The 20,817-nt window shown below is 40.1% G+C and overlaps 1 protein-coding gene across 2 annotated transcripts in view; it reads left to right on the top strand.

Annotated features, from left to right (window-relative positions):
* Srpx (sushi repeat containing protein X-linked) overlaps positions 1-19,003 on the top strand; it is an 87,762-nt gene extending 68,759 nt beyond the window's left edge. Inside the window, exons 4-9 of one of the 2 annotated variants that reach the window (XM_051140996.1) lie at positions 3,661-3,787; positions 6,923-7,044; positions 7,883-8,062; positions 9,935-10,068; positions 12,342-12,463; positions 18,194-19,003. In XM_051140996.1, the coding sequence (XP_050996953.1) occupies positions 3,661-3,787; positions 6,923-7,044; positions 7,883-8,062; positions 9,935-10,068; positions 12,342-12,463; positions 18,194-18,377 (869 nt within the window). In that variant the 3' untranslated portion in view covers positions 18,378-19,003. The remainder of the gene's footprint in view (positions 1-3,660; positions 3,788-6,922; positions 7,045-7,882; positions 8,063-9,934; positions 10,069-12,341; positions 12,464-18,193) is intronic. The other variant, XM_051140995.1, reaches the window with a different exon arrangement.
* The last annotated feature ends 1,814 nt before the right edge of the window (positions 19,004-20,817 follow it).

The raw sequence follows: 20,817 nt of genomic DNA on the forward strand, positions 1-20,817 counted from the left end.
GGAAAGCTGAATTGACTAGAGTCTAACTCAGTCTTTCCCTCTTCTCCCCCGCCCCCCCGCCCTCTGGTTTTTGTTTGTTTGTTACCTCCCACCAATGAACTAACACCATTTGAGTTGCTTTACATGGTAACTGCTTCCAAACTAGTGAAATCTGAAGGTGCCAGATTCTGTACCAATAGCCTAGGTCTGAAACTGACAGAGGACTCTTGAGTTTATTGTTAGTTGTTGACTGAGACATTATTGTCCCTGTGGACCTCTTCCTTACTTCAAGCCCCTGTATGGTTGAACATGTTAAAGATTCCTGGGTAAATCGTTCTGCTTCCAACGTTGATACAGTACAATAGATTTGATTCTTGTATTTTCTACTCAGAAAGGAAAGTAAAACACAGAGAAGGGATGTGGTTTGGCAAATATCTCAAATGAATGGGACAGAGAACTGAGAAAGGGACCTTCACAGAGACTTCAGGGTTTCCACACAAGAAGTGCCTTTGGGGGCATCTGGACTTCAAGGGGAATAGCGATTATGTTTCTGTAGTAACCTTTTCTATTTTATTCATGGAAATGTATCCTATCCTATAAGAAGCTATGGTGTCCATGGGTAGAAATAATAAGCATAGCTCTCTGGAGCATCAGCTGATCCACAGTCTGGTCTGATCAATTGAGAGAGAGGGCAGTTGTTTAAGGAGACTTTAGAATCCAGTCTTTTTGATGCTCTTTGAGGATTTATACCCTGTGGTAAACAATCTAAAAAGCACTGGATGGAAACACCAGGTCAAAACAACAACAACAACACACCCACAAATGGAAAGGAGCATTTGAGTTCTTAAAATACATTTAAAATATGCCATTGTATCTTTAAATAGCAGACCTCAAGGAAATTCCAAAAGAAGACATTCTTTGCAGTCTATAAATGGGGATGCTAATAGTATTATTTAGTCATTTACTTAACATGACTAAATCACGTAGGATGGGTTGAGCACAAGGGGTTCAGAAACTATTACTTTCATTTTTAATCCAGCACTCTGGAAGACAGAGGCAGGCAGATCTCTGTCTGTTTGAGGACAGCCTGGCCTATAAAGCAAATCCAGGGCAGCCATGATTACACAGAGAAACCCTGTCTCCGAAAACAAAAACAAAACAAACAAACAAACAAACAAAAAAAAAACAAAACAAGAAAAAAGGTAATATTACTTCCTATGTGGTATGACTTTTATTTGTTTTGTGTTTTGAGACACTCTCTTTCTGAAAACTGGGCCACATTTGACATTGTTAGACAGACACAAGCTGTCTTTGGGAATCTCTGAGACTCTCCATACCCCCTCCCTGTAACCTGCTTTATCGTGTATTTGTTTGTATTGTCAGTTCACCTAGTTGACAAGGAGAACAGTGTGCCGTTCACATTTAGTCTACCTGATGCAGAGACCAAGAATCTCTCTTTGTTCTTATAAATGATGACACACGAAGTAATTTTGCATGGAAATCAATAAGCTGGCCACACCTCTTTTTTCTGTGCTTTACCTTTTACATAAGCATATTTTCTGAAAAGCAATTGTCAGCTCTCTGACTGGTGGGCAGCAGATATTCACCAGTTGTCTTTCTGATTCAGCAAAGACTTTGAAATGTTCACCTGAGTTATGAAAGCATGTCTTCTGTTAATTAGAATAGAAAAATAGGTGGGGGATTATTTTAAGGAACCTAGTATTTGAACTCATTGTGACTCATATACATTCTTTTGTCAGTCCTTAGGGCATAGCTTTCACATTTTAATGATGCTGGAGCCAGGATGAATCTTTTTTCCTTTAACACATTTTTCTTTAACATTTTGTACTTATTTATTATATAACAAGATACAATGGTAGGCTCTAGCTATTATGTTTTCTTGTTTTTATAGTTTTTTCATTCTTTAATTTCTTTCTTATACATATTTATATTAGTAAACATATATAAAATAAGCTACATACAGCAAGAAGAACCACAGAACAATCAGGAATTTTATTCAGGTTACATTCATAGTGTTTTGGCTGTTTGTATTTGGCAACCTTGAAGAAAACATTTTGCTGCATCAGCGAGTCTAAAATTCTGAATGTAACTCAGTATCTATCATATCTCGTCTCTATCACTGAAAACATCTATCTAGACCTAAAATCATCTTAACCCTTACACAACTAAGCTTAATTGTGAAACTAAACTATTTGGGTCTTCAACCCCATCAGAGACTTGAGAAGGAGTAGAATTAATTACCTGAGTATACAGGAAATGCAGATAAGCAGCTTCCAAATTAAAAAAAAAAAAAAAAAACAGACAGTTTGCTGCCTGGAGAGTCGCCCACAATTCTCTAAAACATTGGAGCATCATCTTCAGCCTTCTGGCCCAATATATCTGACAGACATATTTGTGAGGCAGGAACTATTGAGGACTTGCTTACCCTTTCTTGGCAGAGTTTGGCCGTCAACTCTGCCTGTGTAGGGATGCATCTTATAGTTGATCATGACTTAAATTCAATGAAACATGATAGTCAATTTAAGATCAGTGCAATATGCAATAAGGCTATGAATTCATAGTACGTTGAAGCTTGACATAGAATGAAAGCAAATTTGGGTAACTAAAGGTTATTATTTGAGTTAATGTCCAATATTCATAATTTTTTTACACTATATAAAATGAGAAATCCTTAGAAAAGATACAGGGGAAAGTATTTGAGGGCATTTACTTGTTGCATTTAATCTCTGAGAGATGTGATTCAGTATCACAGAGGATATTTAATTTCCACCCGGGTTGTAATAGCATTTAGATAATTATTGGCTGATATGTGAAGCAATGCAAAGCTGACTGGCGCAAGCTGTCTTTAAATCTATTCCCTACCTGCGTGGCATCAAGGAGAACTGGTAAACTTTATAATTTCCTCCTGGGATTGCACTTCAGCTTTGATTACAGGCAACACAACCCAATGTAGAATTAACATCTCATTTATTTCCACCCCCTTTTATCAACATGTCTTGCTGGGGAAAGGGTGGAGTAACTTAAATACTGCACCTAAACCCTGTGAGTCTCGGTGTGAACATACATAAACTGAGAGAGATAGCTCCATTACACATCCATGGCATTCAAGCTTGCCCTGTCCATAACAGCGCTGTCCTCTGTCTCCTGTTATGTGTGATTTGTGATGAGATACACACTCCAATACACTGTAGACTCTGATAAATTTTTAGCATCAGATTCATTTGCACCTCCCATGCCATCACTTGGAATGACACCCTTGGAGAAAATTGGCAACCATGAAAGGTTTGTTGCACTGAATTGAAGCAAAGATGGCGATGATGCCTTTGCTTGGTATTCTACAACACTGTCTTTAAATCTGTCACTTAAAGCTGAATGGCTTCTGGCTTTAGCTGAGTAACTGTGTTGTGGCCAAGTCAGCGTGTAGAGTTAGTTAGTGTACAGCCAGTACATATAGTCAGGGCAGAGGATGGCAGGCCTGATTGTTTTGCTAGTGGGTCCTAAATGCTCTTTAAAACTCAGCAGGAGAGAAAGGGTAGAAGAGCAATTCAGAGTGAATGATCTCCTCGCAAATGGTAAGTATCTAGATGTCTTGCTTTATCAGACTTTGAGTGTTGGCCACCAGTTTAACAGAGTATTTCCTGATTGGGTTACCTTTTCAAGATTTGGAACCTCCTAGAATCAAGTGCCCAAGTGTGAAAGAACGTATTGCTGAACCCAATAAGCTGACAGTCCGAGTGTCCTGGGAAACCCCAGAGGGAAGAGATACAGCAGATGGCATTCTTACTGAGTAAGTTAAAAAAAAAAATGAAATTTGGCAACTGGAATGCCTTCTCTCCCTTCTCTCTGTCTGTCTCTCTTTCTCTGTCTGTCTCTCTCTGTCTGTCTCTGTCTCTGTCTCTCTGTCTCTCTGTCTCTGTCTCTCTGTCTCTCTCTCTCTCTCTTTCTCTCTCCTCTATTGCCTCTCTTTTCCCCTCCTCCCTTCCCCACTCCTTGAAGCCTTGTACATTTTAGGAAAGCACAGGAGCTGACCTATATTATCAGCCTATGTTGTCTCTTAGGAAATGTCAGAACATTTACTATATATGAAACATTTTACTACCCAGAGTGGGGTGTATATATGCCAATTTATTCATGTTTCAGACCTGGTCCCTCTAGTCACCAATACTACTACGTAGCTTATTTATATGATTTTAATAATCTTCACTACAATACATTCAGCACCTTATCCCTAAAGGCAAGAACTGTACCTGGCACATAGTGAGCACTCAATTAACATGTACTGCTGGAAGATGGGAAGAAAGGTAACAAGGAGTATAGGGAGGCAGGACAGAAAAGGAAACAAATGAAATAGAATGCATCTGGCTAATTCAGGGGTCTACTCTCCCTCATTGCTTACAAAAATGGGCTCCTTCTCCTGTCCTCAGGCCTTCCTAAGTCCTCACAGCCGTTGGTAAGCCTTCTGTGTCTCCCATGCTAAGCCAAATACTGTTCTCCGTGTTAACGCCACAGTTATGGTTTGATGCAGGACTTTTCCATTCCTTGTCTGTTGTCTGGTCCTGTTCCCAAACTTTTCATTTTTGCTTTTCAACTTTTGAGCATGTCAGATACTTAGAAAAGTTTGTAATCCATCCAAGTGGCGGCATCCTCTGATTCCTTCCATGCTCAAGCCTGTTCTCCTGCGTGATTGCATTCACTGTTTAATGACTAGCTGAGTAATGAGGAGTCACCATTAGTTCAGGCCAGTCACATGTTGTTCTAATGTACCATTGGAAATGTACCCTCACAATATTTCCCAGGAGACCCCTACTTCATGTCAGCGTGCTTATCTATCAATTAAAGTTCATGGCTCAGTTAGACCTTCTGACACATGTCCCATTTCTGGACAATAACATGCTTCTGATTTATATAATTTTGCACCATGAGGCATGGGTAGAGTTTCTAAAAATCTTGTTAACCCTGCGGGGATCATGACAAAACATTTTTGTACACAGTTGTTAGCACTAACATAACATTTACTAATAAGAGGTGCTAAGTTTCTTGTTCACATTTTATTCCTGAATTATACTAACCCCCAGCGTATCATCTACTTTAAATAACAGGATTAGGGTTTTCAACTATAATTTCTCAAAGATAAAGTTTGGTCATTAAAGTATTTAACTCTTGCTACATATGCAGATCTTAACTCCCTTAGGAGAAACATTATGGAATTGAGTTTACAGGGTAAGCCATATGAAAAAAGCAAGTCACTATATACAGATGAACACGAATATACAATATGTCTATAGTATACACACATATACATCTGTGTACACATAAAATTTTAGAAAAATCAAGTCCAAGATAGTAGAATTGGGGGTTGGTCTCTATTTATCCTTAACTTGTTACAGCCTTGTTCAGTGTCTGACTCAGCCCCTGGAATATAATCAGGTCTTAGATTTCTGCAACTTGACATCTTGTATAATAATTTCAAAAGCATAAAATATCAGGTCAGCATGTGCCCCCGTTCATCTAAAACCTTTACGGTTTTGTGGAGGACCTGTTATTCAGGTTAAAATTCTGACATTGAACAAAAGGACCACGGTAGCCCCCGACTCTCTGTTCAGTGCAGCTGTCTGCCTCCAGGGTCCAGCAGCTTAGATACAGCCACACAGGCTTTGGGGCTGGGGACCATGAGGAAGACACTGTGGTAGCAATGGGTTCGGAGAAAGCTGACTTGTCTCCTGTTTAGCTCATGCTTGGGCTCCTTGCTTTCCTAGCACATATCCTGGGACTCCCCTCCCCACTATTTTTCTTGAGCTACTTTTATATAGTCTCTGAGGGGAAGGGAGCAGTGGCAAGCTCTGACACAGGTATTTCTTTTGAGTTCCCCCTGGCAACTCCATTATTTTTCCTGACAAAATGGAGTCTCTGAGAAATTAGCAGCTACTCATATTTGAATGATTCGTCTTTCACGTTTATCTGAATTTACATTTGCTATCTAACCATTTTAAGGCATTTAAAGTCAAAAGTGACATCTCTGAGGGGTGTGCTCTCTAACACTTTCCTGAGACTCCTCAATTCATCTGCCTTGTAAGTATGTCCCACCTCTGTGTAAAACATTCCCTAACGGTGATAATGATAATTCCATGTGCTCATTATCATCATTCCTAGGAAGCGTGAAAGAAGGTGAGATTTTTATGTTAAAAGCTAACCAAAAGCTGTCCTTTGACTACGTTATGCTTACTGGTGTTGGCATCAAATAGCTAAGAATATAGATGCTATAATCGTCTTTTCTGTGCAATCTTGGCCAAGTTCCTTAGTCTCTTCATTTCCTTACCTGTGAAATGGCAACTTCTACCTAACTAATAGGAGTTTTATAAGGATTACATTAAATAATAAATAATAAAGCCATGCCTGCTAGATGGAAGATTTATATAAAGCAAACAACAAATTTTGCTTTTACTATTAGTATTAGGACAGTCAAGTATTGTCAGAGAAGTTACCATTTGTTCAGAAAGGTCATCACTGAGCCAGATACAAAACACAAAGAACATTATCCTACCTGTTTCAGGCCCACATTGCCAAATGGCCAACTAAACTGTACTCTGAAGTAATCCTTATAAAGCATTGCACTATCTGTCCGACAGAGAAGACATGCTGGCTCAGCCTGCAACAAGCCACCCCCCCCCCAGCTCCTGTTCTGTTCTTCAGTAACAAGCAAGCAAACAAACAAGCAAACAAACGAATGAATGAATCTCCCCTTAGCTGGGGACTTCTATTTTTTCTGGTATCAAATTGTGCTTGTGAAAGAGAGGAGAGCTCAGGGGACCCCATGTCTCACAGAACCTCTGTTCTGGTTAAAGGACTTAGCAGACTCAGACTTCAACAGTTGCTTTTCAGGCACACAAGCATAATCCTGGCTATTTCTGCTTTCTTCCTTAAGTGTTATCCTAAAAGGCCTTCCTCCAGGCTCGATTTTTCCAGAAGGAGATCACAAGATCGAGTACACAGTCTATGACAGAGCCGAGAACAAGGGTACTTGCAAGTTTCGAGTTAAAGTAAGAGGTGAGACTGTTGCTCCCTGGTTCTTGGTCCATTCCTGGAATATCAAGGGAAGAGGGAACAGGTCCTCAGGACAGACTGCTCTGAATGTCCCCTGGAGCAGGCCTACTGCCAGCTGTGGATTAGGCCTTCATGAAGCTGAGGGAAGCATCCATCCTAATGCCTGGATTTTAGTATGAGTAAGGATATGTAAGGAACAGGACTAGTTTCACAGAAGCCCCTAGTTGTCTTTCCAAGAAAAATGACACTTAATTTTTTTCCATCACTAAGCTAATATCGCAAATTAGCTGCAATAACTGAGTGGTTAAGCTTTCCCTCTTTTAGGCCACTAAGAGGCTATGCTCTTTGTCCTTCAGACCTTCAGTCTACCTGAGGGGGAAATTTTTATTTATTTATGCATTTGGTTTTTTGAAACAGGGTTTCTCTATGTCGCCTTGGCTGTCCTGGACTCACTTTGTAGACCAGGCTGGCCTTAAACTCACAAAGAACCACATGCCTCTGCCTCCCATGTGCTGGGATTACAGATGTGTGCAACCATGCCTGGCTGCCTGAGAAAATGTTTTTGAAAACTCTGTGTTTCAATTTTAGTCAGCTTGTCAGTGTCATTTACCCTTCAGAGCTCAGTCTTCTCATCTGTCACATGAGGGGGCTAATGGCACCATCTCAAGAGTCTCATTGGTATGGGCAGTAAGCACTATGGGACATTAGAGACTAACCACCCTTCCCTCTGCACTCATCTCACTAGTTGATGGATAATTTGTTAACAAAGCTGGGGCCTCGCCTTCTCTGGTTACGGAAGAGTGCTGAAGCTAAGGCTACTCTGCCTTTGTGTCCCCTACAGTCAGACGCTGTGGCAAACTCAATGCCCCAGAGAATGGTTACATGAAGTGTTCCAGCGATGGTGACAATTATGGAGCCACCTGTGAGTTCTCCTGCATCGGTGGCTATGAGCTTCAGGGTAGTTCTGCTCGAGTATGTCAGTCCAATCTGGCTTGGTCTGGTACGGAGCCCACCTGTACAGGTATGGATGCAGTTCTGTCTCTAGCTGGCAGCAGAACCTGAAACCCCCTCAACTCCAGGGCAGGTATAAAAGCAGCTTTATTTTTTGAGCATCATAACATCCACTGTTATCTCTGCTCATCTGAGTGGGTGAACAAGGGTGCCAAGTCCCTACTACAGCTCATTTCACCTGCTTCCTTGTCCTCCTCTTGCCTGTTCTCGGATCCCCTCTTTCACATCTTCTAAAAAACTATCTGTAGGCCAGAACTCAGGGCCAGCCTTTAGTGATATTAGAAGCCAACAGACTGTTGGCTTACCTTTATCCCCCTATTTCACAGTTGGAGGATCTAGTTCAGCACTAGTACCCTGCTGTCTTTAGACAGCATAATTCGTGTTTTGCATCATTAGCTTGAAAACCACGCCTATTTTGGGTATTTGAAATCCTTCCTCCTGTGTAAAATGAGGAAATCAGACTTCTCCTAATTGTGGTCTTCTACTAAGTGCTGGAATAGAGCAGTGCCTGGTTCAGGATAAGCCTTGAACAGTTGCCAGAAGTTCTTACAGATGAACAGCAATTCTCTGTTGTGTCCCTGAGATTGTGAAATCTAGACTACCTAGGAAACTCTAGACCAATCCTTTAGTTACCTGCTTCTTTTTTTTTTCAATACCAGATATCTCTCCCCACCTTTAACTCTACCATTCAGAGCACATGGATGAAGCTCTTCAGTGTCATACATTAAAGCAGAAAAGGCACATTTTGTCTCAGACTCCTCAGCTAAGTGGTTAATGTCCATTTTTGTGACACCAAGGCCTGGAGTACCTTGTCAAATAATCTCATGTCTTTATGGTAGCTACTAGTCACATATGGGTATGAAGCATTTGAAATGAGTCCAAATTCAGGTGTTTCGTCAATGGAAAATATACACCAATTTGAATGCCTTAGCACAGTAAAGAACATAAAGCATCCCATCTTTTAAAATATTAATTGACTGTTGAAATATTTGGATATATTGGGTTAACATATAGCACATAAAGCACATATATATTGGGTCACATATTTGTTTGTATGATTATAATGAAGCCACTAGAAAATTTTAATTTTGCAGTCATTTAAAGTCTATTTATACTGACCAAGGCTGTCCTAGACCGTGATCCCCAAAGGTAACTTTAGAGATAAGAACTGTTTCTCATTCAGAGCAATAGCCCAGAAGTTGGTACAGAGCAGTCATTCAGTGTAGTAGACCAGTGAGTCTTTTCTCTTTTCTTTCTTTTTATTTATTTATTTATTTATTTATTTATTTATTTATTTATTTGAGACAAGGCTTCTCTGGCTTTTTTTTATTTATTTATGACAAGGCCCTGGCTGTTCTGGACTCTCTTTGTAGACCAGTCTGGCCTGGAACTCAGAGAGATCTGCCAGCCTCTTTCTCCCAGAGTGCCAGGATTATAGGCATGCGCCACCACATTCAGCAATGAACAATGATTTTAAAACAAACCTGAAGTTTGAAATATTAACACCAAGTTCATAAAACCTACATAGCTTGTTCTTATTTTTCTTCTATTATTTCTTCTTCAGGGCCAGACTGCTGTTCTGTGTACTGAGCCAATCATGTGGAGCTGCATGTCATTTATTATCAGTTTACATGGCAGAACTATAATTTAACCACCTTGACTCGTGTTCTCCATGGCAGTATTGAAAGAAGAATAAATTTATGTTAGGCTAAGCCACTAAGTTTAATGAGCCTTCTTACAGCAGTGAGAGAGAAAACAAGGACATCTCATTTGCCTCTTACTGGTGCTTCATGTGCTCACTTTCCTAATCAACCACTTTCATTTGAATTCTCATCTCTTAGGGAGAGAGCTTTTGAACTCACGTGACCATTTCTGATTCCAGCTATGAATGTCAATGTTGGCGTCAGAACAGCAGCCTCACTTCTGGATCAGTTTTATGAGAAAAGGCGACTCCTCATCGTGTCCACACCCACAGCTCGAAACCTCCTGTACAGACTGCAGCTGGGAATGCTGCAGGTGAGGCCTTGAGGCAGAGCCAAGGTGGGAGGGAGACCTCTAACTAACAGGAAGAAGACAGGCACCTCAGTAAAAGCGAAGGCCAGACTCAATGCCTAATCCACTTAGGGTGAGTTTAAGGGACCAGCACTTTAGGGACAGTCATTCATGTCTGGTACTGGCGCATAACCTTATTAACACTGACTCCCTAGAGCTAACCCAATCATTTTCCAACCACTAACATTTGTCTGTCTTTGCTAATAAGCTTAATTGACATGTTGGCCAGGTTCAGCCAAAGAACAATTGTCTTTGCTGATCCTCTCCAGCATATGTGTACACTGAATCAATCAGTTATTTTTGCAATAGACTGACCAAAAAGACAAAAGGCATCCAAGAGACTCTAGGCACCATATCCCTCCTTGGGAATTTTACCAACTCCATTGGACGTGAATTTAGTTGCCACTCAGGGAGACAATCTACATGTTAGGAGATGGTAAAACTATAATGATCATACCAGAAGCTGCCTGATTTTGCCTTGAAATTGCTTAACAATGAGTGATGTCGTTCACTGAACGCTAAGCACTTTCTTTTTTTTTTTTTCTACGATCTATTATTAATTCCTGTTAGAGGATTCTTGGTTTAATCAATTTACTATTCACATCAGCATAACTCCCAGCCTTTCTTTCAGTCTTTTTGGTCATCTAAACAGGTTGCCCATGAACTGTAGAGAGTCATACAAAATGCATTGGCAATAAGAACTAAATTTACTAAATCGGTATCCTAAATCCTCATCACCTTACCTGCCCTTGGACACCTCTGTCTTAGTTAGGGTTACTATTGCTGTGATGAAACACCAGGACCAAACCAACTTAGGTGGGAAAGAGCTTTTCTTGGCTTACATCTCCACACCACTCTTCCTCACTGACAGAAATCAGGAGGGGAATTCACACAGTGCAGGAACCTGGAGGCAAGAGCTGATGCAGAGGCCATGGAGAAGTGCTGCTTACTTCCTTGTTCTCCATGGCTTTCTCAGCCTACTTTCTTACAGAACCCAGAACCACCAGCCCAGAGGTGGCCCTGTCCACAGTGGGCTGGGCCCTCCGACATCAATCACTAATTAAGAAAATGCCTTACAGCCGGATCTTATGGAGATATTTCCTTAATTGAGGTTCCCTCCTCTCAGGTGATTCTAGCTTATGTCAAGGTGACATAAAACCAGCCAGTACAACCTCTTTGCTTCTCATAAAATACAAATGTATATACTTACCTGGTCTTAATCAGCCTTGGCATAGCTGCATGGCATGGCCTCACATTCTTTGAGTTCTTCTTATCTCTAGAAAATGAATAAGCTAAGAAACTTGCCTTTCTTTTACATTTCTATACCTTGCCTCATGCACTCAAATTGGCCTATTGCTGCTGGGGTTTGCAAGTTGGATTTTATTGGCAACAGCCACACTTATTTATCTGTACATTTGTTATGGCTGCTTTTGGAGAAGTTTTTGTAGTCCTCTGCCTTAGCCCATTTCTGTTCCCTCAGGCCCTTGCTAAGTTGTTAATTATCTTGTTACTATAGCATTTTGGATCTAGATATTCTTATATTTGTCCACTCACCAAGGAAGCCTTGGTTGGCTTAGTAATAATTGTGTCACTTCATACAGGAGAGTTGAAACAACGCAGTGTTTAAAATTGTTTTCCCCATTCAATTAGATTTATCCTATATATCCTCTGTTAAGTTTTTTGGCCGGAGGTGGGGGTCTTTGATTGTCACTGCTACTTCTGGTGAGACCGTCTAACATGTAGTTGACTGATCCACATTCCCAAGCCTCTTGCCAAAGGCCAACTACGAGCTCAGGAGCATTTTATTCTTGTTTTCTCAGGGTTTAGGTATAGGAAGCATAGGGCAGGAGTATGTGGAGGGTGGGAAGTAAGTGCAGAAAAGGGAACTCTGGAAAATATTCTTAATTCCTTGCAAGAATTAAATTAGAAACCTTGGGGGTTGGTAGGGTGGCATCTTGAACGCTTTTTAGGAAATTTGACTCATGCGAAGTCTCACCCCATCTAGAAGTCTCACCTTAGACGCACCATTGTGTTTACAAAAATCCCACTGCCGGGCTGTTCTGTATAATTCCTCTAGGAAGATAAGTTTTCTAGGCATTAGCTTAGCCTTAGTGTCTCAACTGTTTACAGGACGATTTGGAGTAGGCCAAGAAGCATCCATAAGAAGACCATTGCTGGGGTGCCAGTATACAGCTCTTTAGTTATACTCACACCTCCCCTGTTGGTTCCTCCTCCAGCAAGCACAGTGTGGCCTGGATCTTCGACATGTCACAGTGGTGGAACTGGTAGGAGTATTCCCAACCCTCATCGGCAGGATCAGAGCAAAGATTATGCCTCCAGCTCTAGCTCTGCAGCTCAGGTAGGCGGGCGTTCTCTCCTTAAATTTCCTTCCCTGTGAGTATGCTTTATCTCTTGCCATGGATGCTCTTGTATCTGGTCAATCACCCTGATTTTTTTTTTTTTTTATTCTATTCAGTATTTAGTTCAGGCATTCTTCAGTGCTTAATTGCTTTTATTCTGGGAGTATTATAAGCATGATAATTGGCTTGTTCCTGCATGTCCAACTAAATTATGCCGTGGAAAATTGCTACTGTTTTCTTCTTCCCCATCCACCAAAACAACCAAGCAAATTCTCCCCTCCCCCTCTCATTCTCTTTTTGTTTCTCTGTATATGTATATGTGTGCATGTGTGTACGGTGCAGTATGAGTGTATGTCTGTGTCTCTGTGTGTATATGTGTATGTATGTGTGTGTTGTGTGTATGCATGTGTAGTGCAGTATGAGATGTGTCTGTGGAATGTGTTGTGTATGTGTGTATATTGTATGTGTATGTATATATGTACATGTGTGTGTATGCATGTGTGCTGGGGTATGAGTGTGTATATGTGTGTGTGTGTGTGTGTGTGTGTGGTGTGGTATGTGAGTGTGTGTGTGGTGTGGTATTTGTGTGTATGTATGTGTGTGTCTGGTATATATGTGTATGTTGTTTGTATGGTATGTGGTATGTCTGTGTTTGTGTGTGTTTTTGAGTGTGTGTATGTTGTGTATGTGGTGTGGTGTGTGTGTGTGTGTGTGTGTGTGTGTGTGTGTGTGTGTGTGTGTGTGTAAGAGGAGGATCTGTAAACAAAATGACCTAAGCAGCAGTCCCTTTTCACATTAGGAAAGATACTAATTAGCCCTTTCAGGCTTCATCTCTTTTCTTCTCCATCCATCAGGGCACTTGCTCATACTCCTGTCTTAACAATTGTATCTCTTTTCTGTCTTTCTTAGAAAGCTAGAGCCCTACTAGCCAGGCCTTGAGTAATGTTGTATTGAAGTGAGGTTCAACAGCTAAAAGGCAATTTTAGAATAACCTACATTTTTCTTGTATCTCTTGACCACTGTGAGATGGGTAATTAGGCTAAACTAATACTCCTTAAAATCTTCCTTTCTTGCTTAGCTGTTATCTTTTGTACACTGATGGGGACAGATCTCTGTTCTCCAGGTCCCAGAAGCCTTCTTGTGCATTAATATCTGAGACACCCATACTGTTTCAGATTTCTGAAAATGAGGAAGAAAAAGAGTAAAAGCAAGCAATGCTATTAGTCGGGTTTTTGTTATTATATCAAAATACCCAGGCCAAGCAACTCATGCAAACGTTTCTTTTGCTCATGGTTCTAAAGGCTATAATTGGAGATAGGGAACACCATTGCTTTGAGTCTCTAGTAAAGGCCACTTATCATAGAGGGAGCATATAGTCATGTAAATTGCTTATGTCAAGTGTGAGGAGACAGAGAGATAAAGAGACCAGGCTTTCATAATTCTTTTCAAGGAGAGACGTCTAAATGGCCTAAAACCCTCATGGTAGGAGAGTCTACTATCTTCCAGGAAGTGCTACCTAAGAAGTAAGCCTTTAACACATTTTCCCTTGGTGGACATTTAACACCTAAATTGTAGCATAATCTTTTGTGTTTAACCTTGGAAATGTTATACATTATGTATACCCCCAGTCCATTGGCCAGAACTAATCATATAATCACAATTGAACTTAAAGAGAGGTTGTGAAATACAGTGATTTGTTATTTTTATGAAGACAATGAAATAGTATTTGGTGAATTATGCCAAAGATGTTTTAGTAAGTTCACAAAAATTTCCTAAGAGTATATCACAGAGAGATACCCTGGTTAGTTTTGTGCTGCCTTGCTACAAGCTAGCATCATTTGGCAAGATGGAATCTGGAGATAGGCTACAGTGAAGCAGAAGCTATAATGAAACACCAACTATTGGCTTGCTCCATCCTTGGCCTGCTCTGCTTGTACTTTTATACCACACAGGACCACCTGCCCAGAGGTGGTACCCTTACCAGTGGCTTGGGCCTTCCTACATCAAACATAAATCAAGAACGTGCAATCTGATGGATTTATATTTTTCAATTGAGATTTCCTCTTCCCAAATGACTCTAGTTGGGGTCTAGATCACACACACACACACACACACACACACACACACACACACACTTTCCATCATACTTAAACAAAACTTGTTGTAGGAGATGAAGGAGATGCTTCAGTAGATAAAGTGCCTGCCTCATCAGTATGAAGACAAGATCAGATCCTTAGAATCCAAATAAAAGATAAGAATGATGAGCCTGTCTGTAACATCTGTAACATCAGCCAGCTGACTATCTAGATTAGCCTTATCAGCGAGCTCTGAGTTCAATAGAGAGATCTGACTTTGATGAATAAGATCGTGAGTCATTGAGGCAGACCCCTGATGTCAACCCTGGGCTACCACATCCACATTTATGTACATGTATCTGAACACATGTCATATAACTATACACATTCTAACACAGATAGACATACACACATATGTATGTATGTATGTATGTATGTATGTATGTATGTTGGTTCAGAGTTTGTAAATTTACTTTCTTAGAATAATAGATGGTAGACACAGATATGTCACATGATGTATACACATACAACAATAATAAAATCCTGATATAATTTTAAACTTCTAAAAATGAACAGAGAAATCTAAATTAGGGAAAATATCTATTGATTTATTGTCTTTATGTTGGGGCTAATACAGGACTCTGTAGCTTGATAAAGATTTGTAACAAATAACTTACTTAAATAAATTTTGTGGTGCTTCTCAAATTCTAGCCTGCATCATAATCTCCTGCAGGATAAAAATTTTGTCATTTTGCTTGCTCCCCATGTTTTGGGGTTTGATAGGTCTAGGGTAGACCCTAAGAGTTTGTATGACTAGCAAGTTCCCTGGGAATCCCATTGGGAGAACCAAGGTGTTGGTTTTGGCATAAATATTTTGCCAAGGAGGTTCTAAGAAAAGAGTGATTCTTGAGCAAATAGCTAGAAGATGGTACATGTGAACAGTACACGAGATAGCCACTTAACTGCATCACCTAGCACATTCCATGTCAGGCTGTATGCTGCTTTCGTATGCCATATCAGAGGGGCACAAAGTCCTTGGCAGATGGATGCTGTAATTTTTCTGTTTGAATTCCAACCAAAAGGAAGGGCCATGACTTGCTCAATGAATCAAAAACAGGAAGAAAGAAAAAAGTGAGCCAGAATGCCAGAATAGTTTGAAAATTCTCTAGCTTGGTTAGAATATTAACTTCAAATAGGTCTTAGGCTATGGTGATGTTATTGAGGAAAACCAACAGAAATGATAGGCTGGGCAACTGTTGTTGTAAGGTTACACTCACCTTCTTTGCCTCCACTTCTTTTCTACTTGAATGTGTAAGCTAAGTCATACTCACCCCCAGAGTAAATTTCTATCTATTTTAATGATGACAGGGACCAAAAAGGACAGCACTTTAATAATCATATTATTCAGAGCTGGAGAGATAGCTCAGAGGTTAAGAGTACCAGCTGCTCTTCCAGAGGTCCTGAGTTCAATTCTCAGCACTCACATGGTGGCTCAGAACCATTTATAATGTGATCTGGTGCCCTCTTCTGTTGTGAAGTCATACATGTAGATGGAGCATAATATATAAATAAATAAATAAATAAATATTTAAAAAATAATTATATTATCATTAGACTTTTAAGAAGATGATTCGTGAAGAGTTCCTTCCAATCTGCTGACAGTCATCATGTAGCTCAGAAATACTGCAAACCTCACCACTCACGCCCAAACCACAATCTGAGAGGCACCATTACCACCTATCCCTGAGATGACTGGATTCTCAGCTCCAGTGGGACCCATTCTTGTGGCTGTTGCTGGTCTGACCATTTCTTTTTTCCCACAGCAGTTGTCCTTTTTCATATTCTGTGTTAAGCAAAGTACAAGAAGAATGTATGTAATAGTCCCAGGGATTTACCATTTTAGCCCCTTAAGTGTTGTAAAACCATGTGATGCATTGGTTCATCCAGCTATCCTATCTACAAGCTTCAGCCACAATATTGCTTGGACCCTTTCTCCCTTGAGCCCTTGTTAGGTCCTCACTCCTCTACTTTTCTGGAGCCCCTTGTGGTTGAACTTACCTAAAAAACTTAGACTGTAGGATTCCTGGTAGAGGCAAGGTATTATCTTCTTTTGGATTTCTAGTCACTAGATAGGGATTAGCAATAGAGCTTTCCACTGGGAAAATATTAACTATTCTCCCCTTTTATGAAATGGCTTTATGAGAACAGCAATCAGTTCATATTTTATGCAATGATATTTTAAAATTATTTTTCAAGTTAGCATGAGAATGAATGGGTTTCATTAAGGCATTTTTATACATGTGTGTTGTTGTATATTCTTCTAATTTATCCCCCATCTCTTACTGACCTACCTGTTTCATCACTCCCCCAAATCTCTCCCCCCGTCTCACCTTTTCGGTGTCTCCTCTGTATATGTGTAACCCTGGCTGTCCTGGAACTCACTCTGTAGATCAGGTTGGCCTCAAATTCACAGATCTGTCTGCCCCTGCCTCCCGAATGCTAGGACTAAAGTCCTGTGGCACCACTACCTAGGTCACTACCTTTTCTTTATGCAATTAAAAGCAATACTTGGGACCACTCATGAAAGGAAAAAAATTCACTTTCAATTCAGAGGGCAATGTATGTTCTGCCTGTTACATAACTTCAAAACATTTCAACTGGATCAAAACCAGGAGGGACTAGTGAGTGTCCTCCTTATCTTCTTGGGCTCAGCTGTCTGTTTACTTTCCTCTTGACTTTCTTATTTAAAATGCTGGTATTGATATAAAACATCTACATAGATTAAACTCATATGTTGATGTGTAGAAAAATACCACATAGTTGAAACCATGCCAGACTATTTTTTTAAAATTATCTGTGGTACCAATTATAAGCAAATAAGTAAGAATGCCTGGGAATAAAATAAGCCCATTCAGTTCCAGTTGCACTCCAGAAATAGTCACTTAACAGGTCATCACTATAATTTCTTGAATGTTACCTTGAATGTTACTTTAATCAAATTTACCTTGTCCAGGCTTTTTCAACCTTGGCCCTTTTAATATTTGGGGCTGGCTTTGTTTGGCTAGAAGACTGTCCTGTACATTGTAGGATAAATATATCAACATTCTGAAATCTATCACTTAAATGCTAATAGTATCTAACTCCTTTTTATGACAACCAAAAGTGTGTTAAGACATGGCCAAATGTCCCCTGAGTGGTAAAATACTTCTGGTGATAATCATCATCCTTGTCATTCTGAAAGTAATGCTCCCTAAATCGGCTAGCCATGTTCTACATAGCATGTGGCTACTTTTGGTTTATAGTAGCATGGTCAGCCTGAGTTCTTCCAGGTCACATTAATCTAAAACAGAACTTTTCAACTTTTCTTCTGAATGCCAATTATCTGGAGATATTACTAACAACGCAAATAGATTCTGATGTGTTAGGTACAAGTTCAGACATGAGCAAGTTCTTTCTGAGCAAGTCCTCGATGATACAATGGGTCCATGATCTACACTTTGAGTAGCTTGAGTATTGAGGGCATAAAAATGATTAGGACCCTTATGGCATCAAGCATTTCTCTGCATAGTATTCCCAGAGGGCTTTGGTTGGCCCCCTAAAAGTCTTGGGAGTCGAGGAATAACACAGACAAGTCTTCTTTTTTGTTTGTTCCAGGCTGTTGCTTCGAATCCCACTGTACTCCTTCAGCATGGTTCTAGTGGATAAGCATGGCATGGACAAAGAACGCTATGTCTCCCTAGTGACACCTATGACTCTCTTCAACCTCATTGACACCTTCCCCTTGAGGAAAGAAGAGATGATCCTGCAAGCTGAGATGGGCCAGACATGCAACACTTGATGTGATGCTACTGTTCCACTCTTGGCAGTTCCTCATCTCTTTTTAGATAGTGCCCGTGCACATGGGAAGGCCTTAATATACCCTTGATGTACAGAGTTTCATTTGTAATTTTTAAAGTCTATTTTGTTATGTGCTTTCTTTGCCCTTAGAAATTGGCACAATACTTTTTCAAACATTGAAATGTTTCAAAATATATGAAAATATCTAGTCTAACTCTATCCCTTTAGTCCATCATGGCTGGTTAACTCTATAGAGAAATGAGAAACTACAGCCACACACATGCTCTCAGCATATTATTCAGTGTGAAACATACTTTCCTGTTCTCTTAATGTTTGTATAAGACTTTTGTTAATAAAATATTTTGAAGCAAGCGTACTAAAACTCACCTTTAAAAAATCAAGCATCAAGCTTCTTTGCTTAGTGTGATCAGCAGTTTTAAAACTGTAATTCTTGTTTGTTTTAAGAAAGAGATCAACTGAGGTAGAAGAGAGCTAAGTTCCCAAGTGGCAGAATAGCAAATTAATATAATTAGCCCCCCAAAAGAGAGAAAGAATTAAACCTTGAACCTCTTGCAGCTAATGGTGTGAAAGCCTAAAACTAGCAAAAGTGTTGATTCCCCTTTATTCCATTTTCCCCCATGGAACAAGGTATTTACCTTGTATGAGGCACTGTAAGTAATCCAGAGGTGATTTCAAGCATATAAAGAGATACTCAGGTTAGAGGCAATCACAACGAAGTTTTGTATATACAGTTAAGCACCCACAGATTGGGCTAGCCTTGAGTGTCCTGAACCCACTCACTTCTGAAGTCTGTATAGGAGTGTCCAATGGAACTTTGTGGATCTGGGTAATGGTTGAGGGTTGGGGGAAGCCTCAAACAAATTGATCTGTCTGTGACATAGATGCTGGCATCAGTCTGAAGTATTAGAGCAGAAAAGTCCTGTCTCAGGGTCCTGAGGACTGACTTCAAAGGCTCCTCATTTCTCAAAAAGAGTTCTTAGCAGAGATGCTTGAAGTAAACCCCTCCTCAAGCCTCACATAAATGGACAGGCTAGCATGATGGGGATATATCACACAATCCCACTCCTAGACAAAGAACTACAGGCAACAAATGACTTCTGGGAGAAAGAGAATTAGCCCTTCCCAGAGACGAGCCCTCTAATTGGTTATCCAGTACAAAGTGGCCAGCCTGTAACCATATACCACAAACCACTCTAAAGGGACTCAGTGGATTGTATTTACATATTTATACACATATTTGTAACAATAATAATTAAAAAGAAGACATTAATTTGAAATGGAGTGAGGGGGAACATGGAGGTGTTGGCGGGAGTGACATAGGGGATTGGAGGGAGAACAAGCATGGGGGACTGATATAATTATATTTTAATTTGGTGTTTTACTACAAAAAGAAGTTCTAGAAATGAAGGCATCGGAAGCAGGAAAGCAAGGACACTTGGCCGTGTTTGTCGATGGTATCTATTACATCTGGGCATTCAATTAACCTTGGATTGGAAATATTCTGACAAAGCTACATGATATTCATACTGAAAATGCATAGGCTTTTTGTCCTTATTGTTCCCCAACCAATGAAGTATAAAAACTACTTATAAAGCATTTTCCTCATATGGTATACTGCAAGTAATTCAGAAAGGTTTAAAGTGTACAAAGGGATGTACATCGATGACAGGTAAGTACTATGTCATTTTATATCACAAGATGAGTAATTCTGAGGGTCCTGGAACCAATCCTTCCCAATTTGTGTATGAAGAAGCATCATTGGCCATAGGGCAGAATTCTCCACTCTATCACACGTATGGAGGTTTCCATTCACTGATTGTACACCAGGTCCCTTTGCAGGGAGGTCAGCTTTACATAAGAGGCCTGCATTTGTGTTTGTCAATGGTTGAGCCTGGAAAATCACACCTTGGCATTTCACAAGGAGTTAGACATACTCCTAAACAAATATTTCCAAGCGTTTCTGGTATCCGTGAAATGATAGAAAGTCCAAATTCCAACATGTAGGGGCTTAAAATAGGTTGGGTAAACACTATTCTCACAGAAGATTAGATGGAGGAAATGCCAACCTTTGAGTAGGTTTACACTCTAGGTAGGAAAGACAGTGGTTTTTCTCATTCACAGAAAAACCCCTCTTTAACTTGGCTTCCTTCATATATATCAGGTTAAAGTAATGTCAAATGGTTATGGACTTTACAAACTACTCTATGCCCATGGGACAGCATGAAAGGAACTTACCCAACTTATTCAAACCTGTCTTTCCTGTTACTTTGAAATATTTTCACACTTTGACCCCCAGCCGCAAACGTGCAGATTGGTTGATGATGAATGAATGCAGGAATGACCCGTGATGTTCCAAAACGAAATATTCTACAAGAAAACACAGGAAACACTTCAAAAACTTATCAATTGCTTGCTCTAAA

Source organism: Acomys russatus, chromosome X, assembly GCF_903995435.1.
Source record: "Acomys russatus chromosome X, mAcoRus1.1, whole genome shotgun sequence".
Lineage (NCBI taxonomy): Eukaryota > Metazoa > Chordata > Mammalia > Rodentia > Muridae > Acomys > Acomys russatus.